This window comes from Paroedura picta, chromosome 6, assembly GCF_049243985.1.
Source record: "Paroedura picta isolate Pp20150507F chromosome 6, Ppicta_v3.0, whole genome shotgun sequence".
In the NCBI taxonomy this organism is placed as follows: Eukaryota; Metazoa; Chordata; class Lepidosauria; order Squamata; family Gekkonidae; genus Paroedura; species Paroedura picta.
The window spans coordinates 31,726,793-31,745,797 of record NC_135374.1 but is presented as its reverse complement, the minus strand read 5'-3'; the positions used below and the strand labels follow the sequence as shown (position 1 = coordinate 31,745,797).

General features: G+C 41.5%; 1 protein-coding gene and 1 long non-coding RNA gene across 3 annotated transcripts in view; one reads left to right on the top strand and one right to left on the bottom strand.

Annotated features, from left to right (window-relative positions):
* LOC143839643 (uncharacterized) overlaps positions 1–16,936 on the top strand; it is a 30,688-nt gene extending 13,752 nt beyond the window's left edge. Inside the window, exons 3-4 of one of the 2 annotated variants that reach the window (XR_013231808.1) lie at positions 1,868–2,305; positions 15,184–16,936. This is a non-coding gene — a long non-coding RNA (uncharacterized LOC143839643). Of the gene's footprint in view, positions 1–1,867; positions 2,495–15,183 lie in introns of those variants that run through there. The other variant, XR_013231807.1, reaches the window with a different exon arrangement.
* DRD3 (dopamine receptor D3) overlaps positions 2,289–19,005 on the bottom strand; it is a 28,506-nt gene continuing 11,789 nt past the window's right edge. Inside the window, exons 2-6 of the mRNA XM_077341958.1 lie at positions 13,092–13,204; positions 9,877–10,019; positions 9,421–9,608; positions 5,579–5,915; positions 2,289–3,330 (exon numbers count right to left, since the gene is read on the bottom strand). Of these exons, the coding sequence (XP_077198073.1) occupies positions 3,134–3,330; positions 5,579–5,915; positions 9,421–9,608; positions 9,877–10,019; positions 13,092–13,204 (978 nt within the window). The 3' untranslated portion in view covers positions 2,289–3,133. The remainder of the gene's footprint in view (positions 3,331–5,578; positions 5,916–9,420; positions 9,609–9,876; positions 10,020–13,091; positions 13,205–19,005) is intronic.

Genomic DNA, 19,005 nt, shown 5'->3' with positions numbered 1-19,005 from the left:
ATATATATAATGTGGGAGCATAGGGACTCCCACAGCGCGGGGCTCAGAGCATGCCCTCATGCTGCTAGCACATTCTTCCAACCATCTTCTTAAAAAATGAGGCAAACCATATATGCTGTACAGGACGTTCTGAACTCCTGTACGATTTCTTCTTTTTGCAAATGTTTGACTATCATGTTTGTTGCCTAATCAACTTAGTTACTGGGTTCCCCCACCGGTTTTTTTTTTAGTGGTTTGGGAGCCTAGGAAGATTTTGGCTTCTGATTAGAGCTCTTAGAATCACCTAACATTTTTTGCCAAGCCTTTCAACCCTAGCCACATTTCTTTCTCCCCATTTCTATCCTACCTACTAATGTGTCATTGTTCCCTCACCCTTTAGACTGTTATAATTGCATCCCCTTTCCTAGCAGTATCGGTGGTTCAAATACCCTCTTTTATGAAATCTACAGCCTGGAGAACATCACAGCAATGCTAAATAACAAGATATGGACAGAAATATGTTGTAATCCTTTTATTGCATTTGCTTACTGACATAAACTTTGTAGGGCCCCTCCCATGCACATGGTTGCTAGAGAGCCCACCGTTAGCACCCACTAGGAAAAGAAAGAAGCAAGGAGAATGTTTAATGCTAATATTAAGAGCTAAGGAGACACTTCCTAGAAGAGGCAAGGGCATCCGTAGGCTGACAAGTTCAATCAGCTAGTGAATAAACATGTCCGTTAGCAATGCATTCATTGTTGATCTCAGGGTCAATGGAAAGCTTAAGCAAGATCCCCTGAAGCATCAAGCTGAATACTACATTGCAGAATGTGTTGACATTAGCTCAAGGAGAACATTGACCCAAAGGAACAACATTAATCATTGCTCTTTTCTGGAGAAGCCATTCAGAGGTTTGAGTGAACATTCTCACCATGCTGAAAAGGATCCTTCCATACCATGGTCTTGATTCTAATTAAGGTCCACACAACTGGAATTTACCATTTTTTAAGGAGATCCAGTGGTGGTTCTCCTGTCAAGTCACTTCAATGTCTTATTCCAGCAAGAAGGATGTTAAGAAGCCAGAAATATTTTCCTGTCACTAGCAGACGCCTGAGCTATACAGCATTCTTATCAAAGAGTTGCTGTCATATAATACATTTTAATCATTTTCCTTGGCATGAAAACAAGGTGCAAATAAATAGTTTCCCCCCAATTTACTAATTAAAAACTTCCAGAAAGCAATTTCCCTATAATAAAAACGGATCTTTACTTAATCAATACAATAACATAGTGAATTTTCTTTATACATTTGGATATTCAGTTGTTTAGAAGAATGAAATCAAATAAGCCACCCCCCTCAGAATCCCATGAACAAGCCCTGGACCTGTTTGTGTTATGATTGTTTATTGTTATACTGTGTTGTGTTTGGTTGCAATTGTTGGTTATTGGTGTACATGTTCTACAGACTGTTTTATGTATGGTTCTCTGTTATAATGTAAACCGCCCTGAGCCTCCGGGGAGGGCGGTATAAAAGTATGATAAATAAATAAATAAAATAAATAAATATAAAAGAGATTTTAAAACGTATTAATGTTAAGGGTGCTTGCTTTTGTGTTTATTCAAAATAATTGGAAGGTACCTGCTGTCTATTTGCTATGTGGAGAAAAAGAATACGCAAAGCTCACCTTGACAGTACTCTGGGATCAGGTCCTTACAAACAGTTGTTGTGTGGAACTGGGAAGAATTCTATTAGTTCAAACAACTGAAAGATTTTGCTTCAGATCAGCTAAGGTTCTACAGCTGCTAGAAAAGTTGCTGTCAGTATAACATGCTGTATTTCTTTGATCTCTGTCTTTTCCTGTATTTTAACCCTTTTCATTTTTTTCAGTCTCCTTGGCCTCTGCTCTTTCTAGCCCCCAACCTCTGCCTGGCTGGTCTGCTCCAGATGTTTGATTTTCTCGGATGCCTGCCTTCTGGCCTCTCCAGATGCAACTGACGTATCTGCTCTCATGCCAAAGAGACAGATCAGTTTTGAACCAGGAATCTAGAGGGAATTGGAAAGAACTGGAATGCCAAGGTCACTTTCAGAAGATATAGCTAAATAACTCAGTAATTGTAGAGCCTCATGATGGAAACAAATAAGCAACCCTTGCTGCCTATGGCATGCAGCCCCCTCTCTTTAGGTTTTCATACTACAAAACTTCTGGAATTTAAAGGGAGAACCATTTTCTAGTTTCACAAATCGAATTCTCTGCACATATCTGCAGCACAACTATTTTCATCTTGAAAATGACTGCCAAGATAAGTTCAGAAAACCACATCTAAGGTATTTCTTTTCTTAAATCCATATAATCCTAGCATAAAACATCTTTATTCTTTGTCTAGCACCCTGGCCATAAATACAGTACTTAGAAGACGCACTGAAATTGGTTGGATAGATTTCCAAGGAAGGTATATGCTGCAAATACTCAAAGAATATGTGATGTTTCAGAAGCATTAAAATACATCACAAGCATTAGTGTTGTTAAAGCGGCTCTTTTTGCTTTATCTACTTAGCAGCATCTATAGTTTTTCAACAGGCAGCTAGTAAAAATTTAAGTGAGGTCATATCAATGAATGGAAGCCACTGCAAAGATTCCTCTTTGCATAAGGTCTGGTTTCAGCATGATGTTTTGATATACAGTCATTGGCATAACTGAGTAGTGCAATCACATTCTGGTTTACAATTCACATTGGTTGAAATCTTGCTGTTGCAGATAATGGATGTGCTATACCTCAAAGACTGGGTGTAAATGTTTCAGTGTTCCTTGTTTCCCAACAATTCCTATAGGAATCTTTTCAGAATTGTTCACAATATGATACATATCCCTTGGATGAAAAGTTCATAGAACTTTGCCCTTTTAAAGTTCCATGTGCTGGAACAACACTGGTGCATCTTGGCTTGTAATGGATGTTTATCAAAAATGCCAATAGCTCATGTGGATCCTTTCAGCATCAATATTCATTTCAGGACCCATGATTGCTATTGTTGTTGAAGCATTGCTAGAGAACCGGCAGTGAAGAAAAGCCCCATGCTCTCTCTCCCATGCACATACAGCACCATCTCAGCTGCCCCATCCACCTGGAAGGTAGTGCTGTGTCACTCTCCAAGCTTTCAGCAATACAAGATCTTGAGGAAAGCTTTGCGGAACTCACTGTTGAAGGTGGTATAGATGATGGGGTTGAGGGCACTGTTCACATAGCCAAGCCATATAGTGGCTCCATACAATTCTGGGGAGATGTGACAGGACTGGCAGTGGGTATTCAATATATGTGTTAAGAAGAAAGGTAGCCAGCAGACTATGAACGCCCCTAAGATTAAAGGAGAATGAGAAAACATCGTTACTTTGTTTCAACCCAGCTTGAAATTGTTCCTTACACCAGGGGTAATCAACCTGTGGTCCTCCAGATGTTCGTGGACTACAATTCCCACGAGCCCCTGCCAGCAAATGCTGGCAGGGGCTCATGGGTATTGTAGTCCATGAATATCTGGAGGACCACAGGTTGACTACCCCTGCCTTACACAAACCGCATTCCCCAAGTCACCCTCCAGTGGGCAAATTCAGATAACCAGAGTAGCATATTGAAAACACACAGTAAACAAAACTGCAGAATTTTACATTACAGTGGAGGTATTGTGTGATTGCCATTCATCCCTTCAAATTCCTTGTGCTGTTGTTGAGAACACTGTGGGAGAGTGTTGGACCAGAACTGGGGAAAGGCAGGTTCAGATCCCCACTCTGGCATGAAACTCACTGACACTGCCATCCTACACAGCGGTAGGCATTGAAGGCAATGGGCTTATAGGGATGTAAAATTCTACCTTAGAATGGCTCTCAGATGGTTGCCCTGATCATAAAGCGGAGGAGAGTAGAATCATATGACCATGAGCTAGTTGGAAGAAGAATAGGATAAAAATAAATGCCATAGATTTGTGCTCATGTGTGAATGTTCTTGAAGGAAAAATAAAAAGGGGAAGAGAATGATTAAAAAATTTACATTAGAATTACTACAAGCCATAATTCCAAAAGCTTTGCTCGGTCTCACATATGAAATGACCTTCCAGAGTCACTCCTCGGCCTGCTTTCAGAGTGGTGACATAGTAAAATGTGGGGTTAAGATCAAGCTAAATGCCTGGTGAAGTAACCACAGAGCCATAACAACTGAACTGACATATTAAAAAAGCTAAGTGAACTCTTCCTTATGTTTACAGGGGACAATCTGTCACCAGATATTAGCCATGACAGATAATCTCCTGAAGTAGCGTGTCACTGAATACCAGTTGCCTGGCAGGGGAATAGTGAAAGAAGTCTGTGACATCTTGTTGGCCACTGTCAGATACAGGACACTGGATTAGAGGAATCAGGAGTGGATTTTAATATTTTGTGTTTTGACATAGTAAGCCTCAGAGCTTGAGTTTAGGCTTTTGTGAGACTCTGAAAAAGTGCATTTTTCATTGTTCTAGCTAACATACAGTTTTCAGAATTGAGAAGAATGACATACGTATTATTGGCCTCATGCCCAGAATAAATCCTAGAACAAATAGAACAGAGTTTGCAACAATTATTCTTTGGAGGGCTCAGAGGTGTCTAACATATCACGCCATTGGAGAGAAGAAATCAGACAGTTCAATATAGTCGTGCGAGGCTGATGTATTTACGTCCACATGAGATAGCCATACCCTAAAGCCTTGAATTACACAGGCCTCTTTTATAGAGAGACTCTCCTGTCTTTTCTGAAATGACTTGCTACGAATTTTAGAAACTGCATTTATAAATGGTAGATGTATGCATTCTTAGTTATACTCTCATTTATACTCTCATTTTAGCGCTTTTGCTATAATTGTGATTTTTTTTTTTAAAAATTATCTGTTCAAAGATAACTAGAGTGATTTTAAAGAAAGTTCTTAAAAGGCAACACTGAGTGATCATTGGCTAGAAAAGAAGATTTTCGCCAAGACATGAAATAAATAAACTCCTGACCTCTTCAGTCAGGAGATGGGTACCTGTGCAGAATGATAATTGAAAAGACTGATTCATCTTCATGCAGCCTCATGGGAATGTGTTGCTTTGAATTGTGGTTTCCTTGTGTCTGTTTTAAGTAATGACCCCTCCCCCACACACAGGTGGCAGAAACTCTATAATAGATCCTTGGTTTGATGCTGTAGGGCTTTTTCTTTATATTTTTATAGATTTAAATTTGCAAGCATTTATGTGTGTTTATCCCAAAGAGACATAGCATAGAAGATGCATGGAAAGTCACCCAATTTTTTAAAAGCCAGAACTGTGTAGAGAAAAGGCTGCATTATTACTTCCATGCCTGCTGTTTCTGCTTTCAACCCATAGCAGAAAGCACGCAATACCCACCTTGTTTTCTCCATGTGTGGAAAAGGAGCTGCATATCAGTTTTGAGTAGGAAAGCAGGGAAGAGCTAATGAGCTCATCCCACTCCTCTTTCAATCAAATCCACATCAACTTGCCATGAAAAACAAGTCAGGAAGCTGTAATGCGTGTCTCCCGTGCACCATCTCCTTTGAGCCCTCACTGCTTTGCAAACTTACCCAATACTATAGCTAGCATTTGAGTGGCCTTCCTCTCTCGGAGCTGTATTGTCCGATGCTGCTGGGATGGAAGTCGCAAGGAGGTTGCCGTCTGGCCACTGTTGAGTTTGCGCACTTCTAAGCAGGAGGCCTTCCTCCTCATCTTCAGGTCAATGGCCTCTTTATCCCCCACGCTGGAGATGGAAGCCTCATGGCAGAAGCTGCAGTACTGCTGCAGTTCAGTGGGCGTCAGTGGCTTCTTTTCAGTGGACAGTTTCTGGCCAGAACTCTTCAGCTGCAAGCAGCACGAGAGGGCATCCGGTGCCCTCTGGTGTAAAGCTATTATCTCTGTAGGTTGCTGAAAAACAAGAGGCCACAGTCAGGACAGGAACCCACTTATGCTCTATGAAACCTTAAAGAAAAAAGGCCCTGACAAGCCCTTCCCTTTCAACACCAAGGTGAATGAACTCAATCAATAAAAGCAAAGGCAGAAGAGTTGGAGGAGTTTTAGTTCAGGAAATAGGATGGCTAAGCGGTGGCAGGACACAATTACGCATGGTCTGGAGAACATGGAGAGAGAGAGAGAGAGAGAGAGAGAGAGAGAGAGAGAGAGAGAGAGAGAGAGAGAGAGAGAGAGAGATTTTTTCTTCCTCTCCTGTAATGCCAGAATTCAGGGGCATCCAGTGAACTGGACAGGGGGGTAAGGATGCTACCATCAAGGAAAACTGCACATTTTGCCACAAACACATCCAACTGACTGTATCTGAAAGTGGTGATCAGATGTGAACGAATTCACTCAGTCTGTTTGGCTCATGCCGAGCAGCTACAAATGCCTGTCAAAACAATTTATGTTAGGTTCTCCCAAAATTATACGTGCGCAAAGATGCAGCCAATTTAAACTCATCGGCAGCCATTAGCTGCATTAAGGGCTATGTTGATTAGCAACGAAGGGCAGGAATTTATTGAAGCACAGTGTTCATTGATGGCTGATCTATATGATATAGGTTTAATTGTCTGTTTAAAGAATTGCCTGCCCAGAAGAGCATTAGAGCTCTCGTGCATGTGAAAAGCCAATTGTGCTGTACTGCCTGATTCATAAGGAATATAGTAAAACAACACTGATGAATAGATGGACAAACTATCAAACTGATTGTCGGAAAATCAGGTCTCTGTTCATAACCAGAGACCAGGATGCGAACCCATCCAGCCTCCCTGGGAAGGCTGCTCTATAAACATGGGGCTGCCACTCAAATGAGCTCTATGAAAATACTAATGATCAACTGTGACCCCAAACACGATTTATACTGTTTAATTAATTAATTAATATTAATTGTTTGTTCCACTTATATACCACCCTCTCAGCAAGCCAGCTCAGGGTGATGTATAACAATTGTAGTCTATGCAAGAATTATTAGAAAAAAACAGAGTAATAACTAATCAAATTATTAAAGTAAGATACAATTAATGATAGTTACAAAACCAGATCTGCATCTGCCAATTTTTTTCATACTTTTGGTACACTCTTCAGGTCTATGTCATCTTCTGGTGGGATGTTTTCGGCGGGGGAGGGGGCTTGAATGTTATAGAATCTATTTAGGTTCACAGATGTTATCTAATAAATGACATATTTGTTCCCTGAAGTAACTAATAACTTTAGTGGTTTCCAAGAGGAAAAAAATCTTTTCCTAAAGTTTGTCACTGCAGAATCAAATCATTCCTCTTAGGCTGGAGACAGATGGTAAGTTTTTGTTATTTCCCCCAAATATTTTAAATGAGCATGACAAAGCAATCATTACTCACATTATGACTGGCCATTCTTTTTACTGAAAACATTTGTATCCAACTTTACTTTTCAGAGCCAAGCTAACAATATATTGGTTTGGATCTCCTGATCTGTTGACAGAAGTGCCTGAAGGTCACTGATCTTCTAGGCCCTCCAGCAGGCATTTCTGGCCTGATTCTCAGGGTTTCAGGACTCCTGTGGAGTGTCAGTCACACAGGATAGAAGGCTGCAGTATGTGCTTGCATGTGTTACAAGGCAGGGGCAAAATCATTCCCTCCTGTCTCTGGAGTGAGTGCAGCTCAGCTGATGGAAGAAGAACCCTGACCTGGATAGCCCAGGCAAGACCTATCCTGTCAGCTCTTGGAAGCTAAGTAGTGCCAACCATGGCTCGTGTCTCGATGGGAGACCTCTCAGGATTTGGGAGATAGTTCCTCCAAAGAGCACTAGGGGTCATGATGCGGGGGCAGGAAATGGCAAACCACCGCCAAATGTCCCTTGCCTGGCTGTCAGACAATCCTCAGATCTCCATTCCATGTGATAAATAACAATAAATAAACAGGTGGAAGAAAAGGAAGAACGGAGTGATTATTTATTTATTAGATTTCTATACTGCCCTCCCATGAGGTTCAGGGCGGTTTACATAAAACATGCTCCCTTCCCCCAGCAGCCTCTCAGCCCATAAAGTTATTCCACCATCTGGGGCTTATGACTCAAGGGTTAAATTTTTGGCAGCTGGAAGTAGGAAGTGGGGAAGATTGTGGTTCTCACAAGATCAGTGCAGTGGTTCTGATCCATTATAGAAACCTAAATGATTAAATAACGAGCAAACTAGCCGAAATATTGAAGCAGTACAGCTCATATATATGTATACATTAAATATGTATAATCCTGTTATTAAAGAAACATGGAAATACAGTTTTGACAGTCATTCTTCAAAAACCCTGCAATGAAGGAGTTTCTAAAGGTTGCTCTTTCATTAAGAACAGATCTGTTATTGAAAGGGCCTGGAAGCCTAGGAGACACAGGAAATGAATGCATGATTGTTTCAGACCAAACAGTATGTTAGATGAGAGATGCATGTATCTATCTCCCATCTGTTTGTTTTTTAAAGGAAAAAGAACAGCTGCAGGGTCCTGTGATCAGAAGAATGGTAGAGGAAGCAATCTACTTAAGCCTTCCCCTTTCAGATGGGTAGCCATGTTGGCCTGAAGCAGCAGAACAAAGTTTGAGTCGGTTAGATACATGTGGGTTTGAAGACCTGGACACTGGGAGCTCATTTCAGTTCTTTATTGTGACCCCAGCATGACAGAACAAGAACCAAAACTGAACCAAAGAAACCCACAACCAACCCCAACTTATATACAAAAGCCCCACAATAAATCTTCCTGCCACTGAGACAATAATAGTGACCCAAAGCAGCTTCTTCTGTGTTCAAGAATCTAAAACGCTACTCAGAATGCTGTACTATTGTATTTTCTGCAGACTAATGGCACACTCTATTTAGACAGAGTGAAATTATAGGTACACAGTCAACATTTTTCATTCTTGGAGTACTCATCAAATAAGTCTTTACACACCCAGAGGACAGCAGCCCAGAAAATGGAAGCACTTTCTATCTCATGGTTGTTAAGGCAACATGTCTCAAACTCCTGTCCCTCGTAAATGCTGAATAAAGGATGGACCTAAGAAAATGAAGTAGTGGGACTTTCTGGTGGAACTGCAGTGAACAAGCAGTTCACCATTTGACAAAGTATTCAAAGTGGGTGAGAGGGGATTGTGTATGGTACACTAGTGGTGACTGCTATGAAATGACCAGATGCAAGCTAAAATATACAGTACCCAAAGAGTGACTGAACGAGGCCATGGGACAAGGAAAGATAAGGAGTATAGGTAGGAATTCAGCTGGGGGGTGCTAGAAGTTGGGAGCACTGAAAGTGAGTAGCAGAGGGGCTACCCAAGGTGGGCTCTAGCAACCAATGAGCTGGGGGAGGGTCAGAAAATGTCTCCAGTGTAGAATGAGGAGCACAGTTCTGTGCCATTTGAGAAAAACCTACTTTGACAAGTTAGTGCATGGACATACTTGCTGTTTGTAGGCTTTGATACGCCGGCTGCCTTGTCTCGTGAGGACTCGTTTCTGTTGTCTTTGCCTCAGCACAACGTAAATCCGGACATACAGCAGCAGGGTCACCAAGAAGGGAAGATAGAAGGATACCACAGAAGAATAGATTACAAAGTTGGGATTGGATATGGAACAAATACTGGGATCTTCTGAAGAGAGAGAGAGAGAAAGAGAGAGCACAACATCCGTAACCAAGAAAAGTGATCTGTGTTCTATAAAGGCTATGTCTAAAGACAAACCTATAAGTTTGTGGACAGAAATGAAACTCCTAACGTGAAGCTTAGGACCCGGAGCTTCTAAGCTCTCCACAGTTAAGCAAAGAAGAACATGAATCATCTGATTACTAATTATTTCACATCACAATGATAGACACCAATCTGATTATAAAGCTAGTACTTCAAGATACTGTGAGGTTACCTGTGGTGTTGAAGCCAAAGAGGAGAGGGCAGGAAACAGCAAATGCCAGTAGCCACACCATTGCAATCATAACGGAGACCCTTCTGCAAGAGCTGGGCCCTGTGCTGTACTGATAATGAACAGGCATAACCACTGCAGTATATCTGCAAGGTAAACCGACTCCAGAGGAAGGGAGATGGAGAGGCCATTGTTACAGGAAGTGTATGGGAAATGAGGGAGTTTATGTATGTGTGTGTGTGAGAGAGAAAGAGAGAGAGGAAACAAAGGAAGATAACATTGTGTTCATAATGGAAGTGAGTGCAACAACAAGAACAACAGAACAAATATGTTGGAAATAATAGTGGGGAGTGGAAAGAAGAATGCGGGATTAAATGGTAAAAATAGTTGGAGATGAACAAGACAAGCAGAGTGGAAAAGAGAGTGAAAAGGGAACAGAAGAACAACAGAGAAGTAGATAGTTACTTACAGCTAATGGGCAGGGAATTAAAGGCTTAGCCTAGTCAACAAACAAGGAACAAGAAACTTATGCTTTCTTTGTCTGCATATTTGTGTGTATGTGTTGTGTCTATAAAGGATGGTGGAAGCAAATCAACAATCAAGTTGTGGCTGCTTCATATCACATTGAGTAGAAGCTGTTCTCATCTAGAGAAGTGACCTCAGGCCACGTGGTAGGAGCTGGCCAGAAACGGGGGGAAATGATGGCTTCAATGAGATACTCTTAAGAAGGAGGCATCATTAACAATTAACAATAAAAAATAAAATACAATTAGCCTTCAAGGGCAGCAACTTTGACTGGATTTGTGAATCCTTAACCCTTAAGAGAAGCCTCTTGTGGCTCAGAGTGGTAAGGCAGCAGACATGCAGTCTGAAAGCTCTGCCCATGAGGCAGGGAGTTCAATCCCAGCAGCCGGCTCAAGGTTGACTCAGCCGTCCATCCTTCCAAGGTCAGTAAAATGAGTACCCAGCTTGCTGGGGGGTAAATGGTAATAACTGGGGAAGGCACTGGCAAGGCCACCCTGTATTGAGTCTGCCATGAAAATGCTGGAGGGCATCAACCAAAGGGTCAGACATGACCCACTGCTTGTACAGGGGATACCTTTACCTTTTTAACCCTTCCTTCTCCACTGACTACTTGACTGCTCAAAATCACACATCTGGAGCCCATGGAGGAAAATGGCTGGAATTATTTTAAACAGGGAAATAGGAATGGAAACATTAGGAGATATATGCCCCCTTCCTTCTGTGCTGCTGCTTCTCTTGAAAAAACAGAGTCAAAGGTGGTTTTTATTAGAAAAAAATAGAGCAATTGCTCAGAATTCTGTGGAATGCCTTCCCTGACTTGTTCACCTGGTGCTAACCTTGGATTCTCTTAACTGCCAGGTGGCAATTTTGTTATTTATTAGAGCTTTACAGTGCAATCCTAGACAGAGTTACAGCCTTTTAAAGTGCATTGAGGTAAATGGATTTAGAAGGGTGAAACTGTTTAGGATTAGTTCATTCCTAAAGAGGAGTATATTTTTAATGTGTATTTTTAATCTTTGATTTTTGGATCTTACTGTCTTGTCTTAGAATTGTATTGTCTGGCTTTATTTTTTCTAGTGATTTTAAATGCTATTGTTTTAGATATTCTGGACATCAATAACACTGAAATATGCAGTACAATTTTTAAAAAGTAATACAACAAAATTATTACTTGCATGCACATGTAATATGTGGTTTGCCTCTGAGATCTGCTTTGCTTCAAAAATATTTAAACAGCCACATGCCCTTTGATCATTCCCTGGACTTATTCTGCTACAAAGATATAGGATGGGAAGATGATGTGTGATTCATGTCAGAACAATGTCACAGAATATTTATTGAGTTTTTAAAAATTAAATACAGTTTTTCAATTTACATTCAAAAGGCAGCATAAAATAAAAGCATCCAAACAATATTACAGCATAAATCCTTTTAAAATCCTAATATTAAAACATCAGCAAAAAAGAGAGAATAAATCCCAAAGATACAAGGAAATCAGAACCATCTTTGTTTACCAAAGAGTGCCAAAAAGGACTTTTCCCCATGTGTTTTTATTTGGGGGAGGGGGGGAGTGGATTTCTGGCCTCATACTGCTTTACTTTATCACCTGATTTCTGCATACATTTTTCATACCCCCGTCTTTCTCTGGAAGCTGATTCTTAGGTGCCTTTGACTTCTTGTGTAATGATTCTGTCAGTTTTCTTTCTCCTATGTACTCCCATACGTTCCCATGTACCTCCATGACACTTTTTGATGACTGAATAAGAGTTGGGTTTTATACCCTGCTTTTCTCTGCCCTAAAGAATCTCAAAGCAGGTTATAAGCCCTTCCCTTCCTCTCCCCACAACAGACACCCTGTGAGGTAGGTGGGCCTTAGAGATCTCTGAAAGAACTCTAACTGGCCCAAGGTCACCCAGCAGACTTCAAATGAAGGAGTAGAGAATCAAACCTGGTTTTCCATATTAGAGTCCACCACTCTTTGCCACCTCAACATGCTGGCTCCCAAGTGGACTATTGTCAGCATCAAATCAATCCTTCTCCTGCCCTGAAGACAGGCTTATATCATGGATATAAGAGGAAAGGTGTATCTCCACAAGTGAAGGAGCTAAATTTTAAAAAATGAACTCCAGGAATTCATAGAACTTGCTTAACCTATCATTACAGCAGTGTATTGATATTTTGGTGCCTTTAAAAATATGCGGCCATGATATCAATGTATTTCTGTAAGTATGCGCAAAAATAAAGGTGTGTGTGTTTAACTGTGATGCCACTGATTATGAGAGCACCTTCCCTTGAAAATGCTCATTCTTGAAGCCAAGTGTGGAAGAAATTAAACTGGCTCTGTAACAGTGAAACTTCAGAGGGAGGGTAGACGTGTGGAAGAACCATGCCTACTGATCCCAGTGCTTTTGGTTTGACTCCCAAGAAAACAAGGAAGACGTGTAGCATGTGGAAAAGCCAAAGGGAGAGAGAGATCCTGCAAATTATTCCAGAGGACCACACAAAACAGAAAAAGCCCTCCTTCTTGTACAAATTAGTCCATCTCAAATAAAAACCTGAACTGAGACCTTAAGTTTTACTTTACTTTGCTTTACTATATCCATACCTAGCATGTTCAACTTTGTGCTGTTTCCAAATATCACAAAATCTCCACCTTCCTTCCGATCTTACGATCATGGCTCTTTGGATCTTACCTGTCAATGCTGATAGCACAGAGATTTAAAATGCTGGCTGTGCACATCATTACGTCCATGGTTACAAATATGTCACAGCAGACACGGCTGAAATTCCAAACGCCTCCTGTCACCTGCATATTAATCACAAAGTGAACTGAATACAGTGGCAGGGGAAGCAGCCGTGACGGCTTCCTCCACAGAGTAGTTAAATTACTGAACAGACATATCATGGGACTTTTGAGAGATAAAGGTGGTTATTCCCTTGTTACAGACAAAGAATTTCAAAGGCTATTGATGGCTCATTTGAATACAAAGGCTATTGATGGTTCATTTGAATACAGTGTGATTCTGATATTGAACATGTATGTGATAAATTCAGGCTTAAATCTAATTTTGTTCCAGACGTGGATTATTCAGAAATTAACAACTTCATGGACTCTGTCTTATTGGAAATAAATAAAATGGAAAATAGACTACTTGGAAAATGGAATAATCTTAGAAAAGACAATTATTATTTTGAATGCATAAGTGATAACCCTTAGTAATAATTAATTTATTAATTAGTAATAATTAATAACGTTCATTATAAGAATATGGTACTTAGCCTGTTGAATGATTGCTCTTCTTATTTACCTTTACAGAAGGCCTGTACCTTAGACATAATTAAGATAGTCAAAACTGTAGTGGATGGTGCTGTTAGTCTGGGACATATTGATTCCAAATTAGCACAGTTTCTTTTATGTCAGCATCCTAGAGTCCCTATATTTTATGGGCTACCCAAAATCTATAAATCTGTTGTTCCTATTTCTGTTTGCCCTATAGTCTCACATATAGGATCAGTTCTGGAGCTATTAGCTCAGTTTCTTGACTGTTTCCTACAGCCTGAAATTTGTAAAATTCCTTCATTTATACAAGATTCCTCACACCTTATAACATTATTGGAAAATATGGAGATTCCTAGAGGCACTTGTATAGATACAGGAGATATTCATGCCCTGTATACATTTATCCCCCTGGAGGATGCAAAAAATACCACTAGGGATACTTTAGTAAATCTTAATATTACACAACCTCCTATTGATTGTATTCTTGATCTTACAGATATCCTAGAAAAAAATATTTTCATTTGGACCATGATTTTTCCCTCCAAGTCAAGGGTGTGGCCATGGGTTCGCCTGTAGCCCCTTCTGCTGCTATTCTTTTTTGGCATTACCTTGAGATAAGATGTATTTATGACCAAGAGAAGAACCCTTTTTTCATTTGTTTAGTGTCCTCATATTTTTCACTCTATACCTGTTGGATACTTTGATTATAACACAGTTTTTCTATTACTGGCTCCGTTAAATAACAATAGGAGTTTTAGTCACCATTTCCCTTTAAAATTTGAGATCTTCATGGGAGAGGTTGAGGCTACTTGCTTTAGCAATATGTAATCCATTTAAGGATCTTTGTAGCTAGAGACAATGTTTGTGAAGGATTCCCTTTGTATAAGGTTGGATAGTAGTAAGTATAGCTATTTCCCTCTATTACAGCAGTCTAATGGATTTAGGTAAGAGCCTCTTATGGCGCAGAGTGGTAAGGCAGCAGTCATGCAGTCTGAAAGCTTTGCCCATGAGTCTGGGAGTTCAATCCCAGCAGTCGGCTCAAGGTTGACTCAGCCTTCCATCCTTCTGAGGTCGGTAAAATGAGTACCCAGCTTGCTGGGGGGTAAACGGTAATGACTGGGGAAGGCACTGGCAAACCACCCCGTATTGAGTCTGCCATGAAAACGCTAGAGGGCGTCACCCCAAGGGTCAGACATGACCTGGTGCTTGCACAGGGGATACCTTTACCTTTAATTGATTTAGAGCTTTAGTTTGCATTCCAACCTTTTTGGTTTTTTTCTGCCTTATAGATTTAGTCTAAGTGCTTGCTTGTCATACAGATAGCCAGCAAAGCCTTTGTTTGTTTTTCTCCATAATTACAATCAACTGTACATTTAAATCAAGGCCTAATTCAGGTTTATGTTAATTAACAACCAATTATAAATTGCCATTACACTATTTTCTAATACTATGGTGGTCCTTGTTGTGTTTGATTATAACTGGGTTTTATTTTTTTTTTCTTGTAGTTGTTTGTTCCTCTATATATTCACCGGCAGAAGCTGATGTGAAACAGGCAGAGCTCCTGGGACCTGTTGGGAATTATATACATACACAGGGATTGGTTGTGAGGAGACATTATGTAACATTGTACTCTTGTGACATTTTGAGATATTGTGTGTAGGAGATATGATGTACGATATAATTTTTTCTGACTTTTCATAACATCATATTATCCTTTGTTAATGTATAGAGTATATTAACCATTTCTGCATGGAGGTCCAAATTGCCCACAATTGCAGCATAGTAAATCGTGCTTTTTCGCCCCTACAGATTATAAAGCCTTCTCCCTTTTTTTGCTGCCACATTGCGCCTTTCCCCCTCATCACTAGTGTTGGGGAAAGGCAGAAACAGAGCAATGCGCACTTTAATAACCGCTCCTTGACCTGCCAATCTCTAGAGGCAACCAATCCACTCTCAGCAGAGATTTGTGGGTCTCCCAACTGCAAAAAGTAATAAAAAAACATCCAAATGGATGTGTGGCAATGTATACGCATTGCCACACAAAGGGCAGTTAAAAAATCAGAAGGGTGTTAGGAACCTCAAGAGGAACTAAGAAAGAAAAGGAAAATGTTCTGGAAATGGAGGGAAGGACAGAGCTCTAAAGAAGAGTACCTACAGGTTACTAGGCACTGTAGATCAATCATCAGAAAGGCCAAAGCTGAGAGTGAGCTAAGATTGGCCAGGGAAGCCCACTGTAAGAAGTAAGGATTTTTCAGTTATGTGAGGAGCAAACGTAAGGTAAAGGAGGCAATAGGCTCACTGTTGGGTGCGGATGGACAAACTCTAACGGAGGATGCAGAGAAAGCAGAAAGGCTCAGCGCCTATTTTACATCTGTTTTTTCCTACAGGTCAAAGGGTTTAGGCACATCTAGAGATGGCAATAGCCAAGAGATAGTGTCTGGGTGGCAGGTTGACATGGACAGAGAGGTTGTTGAGAGGCATTTAGCTGCATTGGATGAGTTCAAATCCCCTGGGCCAGATGAAATGCACCCGAGAGTGCTCAAAGAACTTTCCAGAGAACTTGCACAACCTTTGTCCATCATCTTCGGGACCTCTTTAAGGACGGGAGATGACCCGAGGACTGGAAGAGAGCAAACGTTATTCCGATCTTCAAAAAAGGGAGGAAGGATGACCCGGGAAACTACAGACCAGGGAGTCTGACCGCTGTTGTGGATAAGATAATGGAACAGATATTAAAGGGAGCGATCTGCAAACATTTGGAGGACAATTTGGTGATCCAAGGAAGTCAGCATGGATTTGCCTCCAACAAGTCCTGTTAGACCAACCTGGTTTCCTTTTTTGACCAAGTGACAGGTTTGCTGGATCGTGGAAATTCGGTTGATGTCGTTTACTTGGATTTTGATAAAGCTTTTGATAAGGTTCCCCATGATGTTCTGATGGATAAATTGAAGGACTGCAATCTGGATTTTCAGATAGTTAGGTGGATAGGGAATTGATTAGAGCAGTGGTCCCCGACCTTTTTATCACCGGGGACCACTCAACGCTTGACAATTTTACTGAGGCCCAGGGGGGTAGTTTACTCCTCTACTCTCAACCACTGCCCTAACGCTCTCTGATTGCTATGGTAATGTTTAAACATCCCTTCAAAATAAAATACTGACACGCCACAACAATGAACATAAGGAACATTTTATTTTCATGGAAATTTTAACTCATGACAATCACAAATCAATGGGAACCCTGAGCTTGTTTCTCTGCAACGAGATAGTCCCATCTGGGAGTGATGGGAGACAATGACACCCGAAGTGTGTTGTAAAGGGCCGGGGGGGATGAAGTAAAGGGCCAGGGGGGGGGGAGAAGGCGTCCTTCGCGGCCCACCTCCAATTAGTCGAAGGACCACATGTGGTCCGCAGCCCACAGGTTGGGGATCGCTAGGTTAGAGAACCTCACTCAAAGAGTTTTGTCATTGGTGTTTCATCAGACTGGAGGGAGGTGAGTAGCGGAGTACCTCAGAGTTCGGTGCTCGGTCTGGTACTTTTAAACATATTTATTAATGATCTAGATCAGTGGTCCCCAACCATTTTATCACCGGGGACCGGTCAACACTTGATAATTTTACTGAGGCCCGGGGGGGGGTAGTCTTTTGCCAAGAGATGTCACCATCGCCCAAGCCCCTGCTCCACTTGCTTTCCCACTGACGCCCCTGACTTCCCGCCACCTGATGGGGGCACTGCTAGCAGCAGCTGCGCAGTGCCACACCAAGGGGGAGCCCCAGCCAGCGGCAGAGTGGCAGGGCAGCCCCCAAGGCAGCCGCCGGGGAGGAGGACGAGGAGGAGCCGCGGCCCGGTACCGACTGATCTGCGGACCAGTACTGGTCCCCGGACCGGGGGTTGGGCACCACTGATCTAGATGATGGGGTGGAAGGACTACTCATCAAGTTTGCAGATGACACCAAATTGGGAGGACTGGCAAATACTCCAGAAGATAGAGACAGAGTTCAAAGAGATCTGAACACAATGGAAAAATGGGCAAATGAGAACAAGATGCAATTTAATAAAGATAAGTGTAAAGTTCTGCATCTGGGTCAGAAAAATGAAAACTATACCTACTGGATGGGGGATATGCTTCTAGGTAATACTGTGTGTGAGACCTTGGGGTACTTGTGGATTGTAAACTAAACATGAGCAGGCAGTGTGATGCAGCGGTAAAAAAGGCAAATGCCATTTTGGGCTGTATCAACAGAGGCATCACATCAAAATCACAAGATGTCATAGTCCCATTGTATATGGCACTGGTCAGACCACACCTGGAGTACTGTGTGCAGTTCTGGAGGCCTCACTTCAAGAAGGACGTAGATAAAATTGAAAGGGTACAGAGGAGAGCAACGAAGATGATCTGGGGCCAAGGCACCAAGCCCTATGAAGATAGGTTGAGGAACTTGGGAATGTTCAGCCTGGAGAAAAGGCGGTTGAGAGGAGACATGATAGCCCTCTTTAAGTATTTGAAAGGTTGTCATTTGGAGGAGGGCAAGATGCTGTTCGCACTGGCTGCAGAGGAAAGGACATGCAGTAATGGGTTTAAACTACAAGTACAACGATATAGGCTAGATATCAGGAAAAAAATTTCACAGTCAGAGTAGTTCAGCAGTGGAATAGGCTGCCTAAGGAGGTGGTGAGCTCCCCCTCACTGGCAGTCTTCAAGCAAAGGTTGGATACACACTTTTCTTGGATGCTTTAAGATGCTTTGGGCTGATCCTGCGTTGAGTAGGGGGTTGGACTAGATGGCCTGTATGGCTCCTTCCAACTCTATGATTCTGTGATTCTGTGATTTCTGTTATGCCAGCATCCTGATTTTTTGTACTTTGACCCACATCATACACTATTGTTGAAAGAAAATGATGGATTCTTGAGGATAATGGCTGAAGACCTCAGTAAATGTACAGTGCAATGCTAAACAGAGTTATTTCTGCCCATCTTAAAGGAAAGCTCATAACTCCTAACATTTTTTATCCAGAACATATTTCCTTTGTCACTATGTGCTGTTGAAGTAGTCTGGCTAAGTAGAGAGAAAATAGGAGACAGACTGACTTCTACAAAGACTGCAGAGTGACTCTTCTGTTCAGAACATAAAGCAAGCTTGTCGTAGCACAAAATCAAATCATTTGGGATTACTCCTGGAAATGCAGCAGCAAGCAGAAAGGAGCTGAGCGCAGTCAGCCTCATCATTGTAAAGGCAACCAGACCATTTGCTGTGCCTCCTAAAATGAGTTAAATTTTTATGCCCATTGGTCTCAATGGATTTAGAAGGGTGTGTCTTTATTTAGAAAA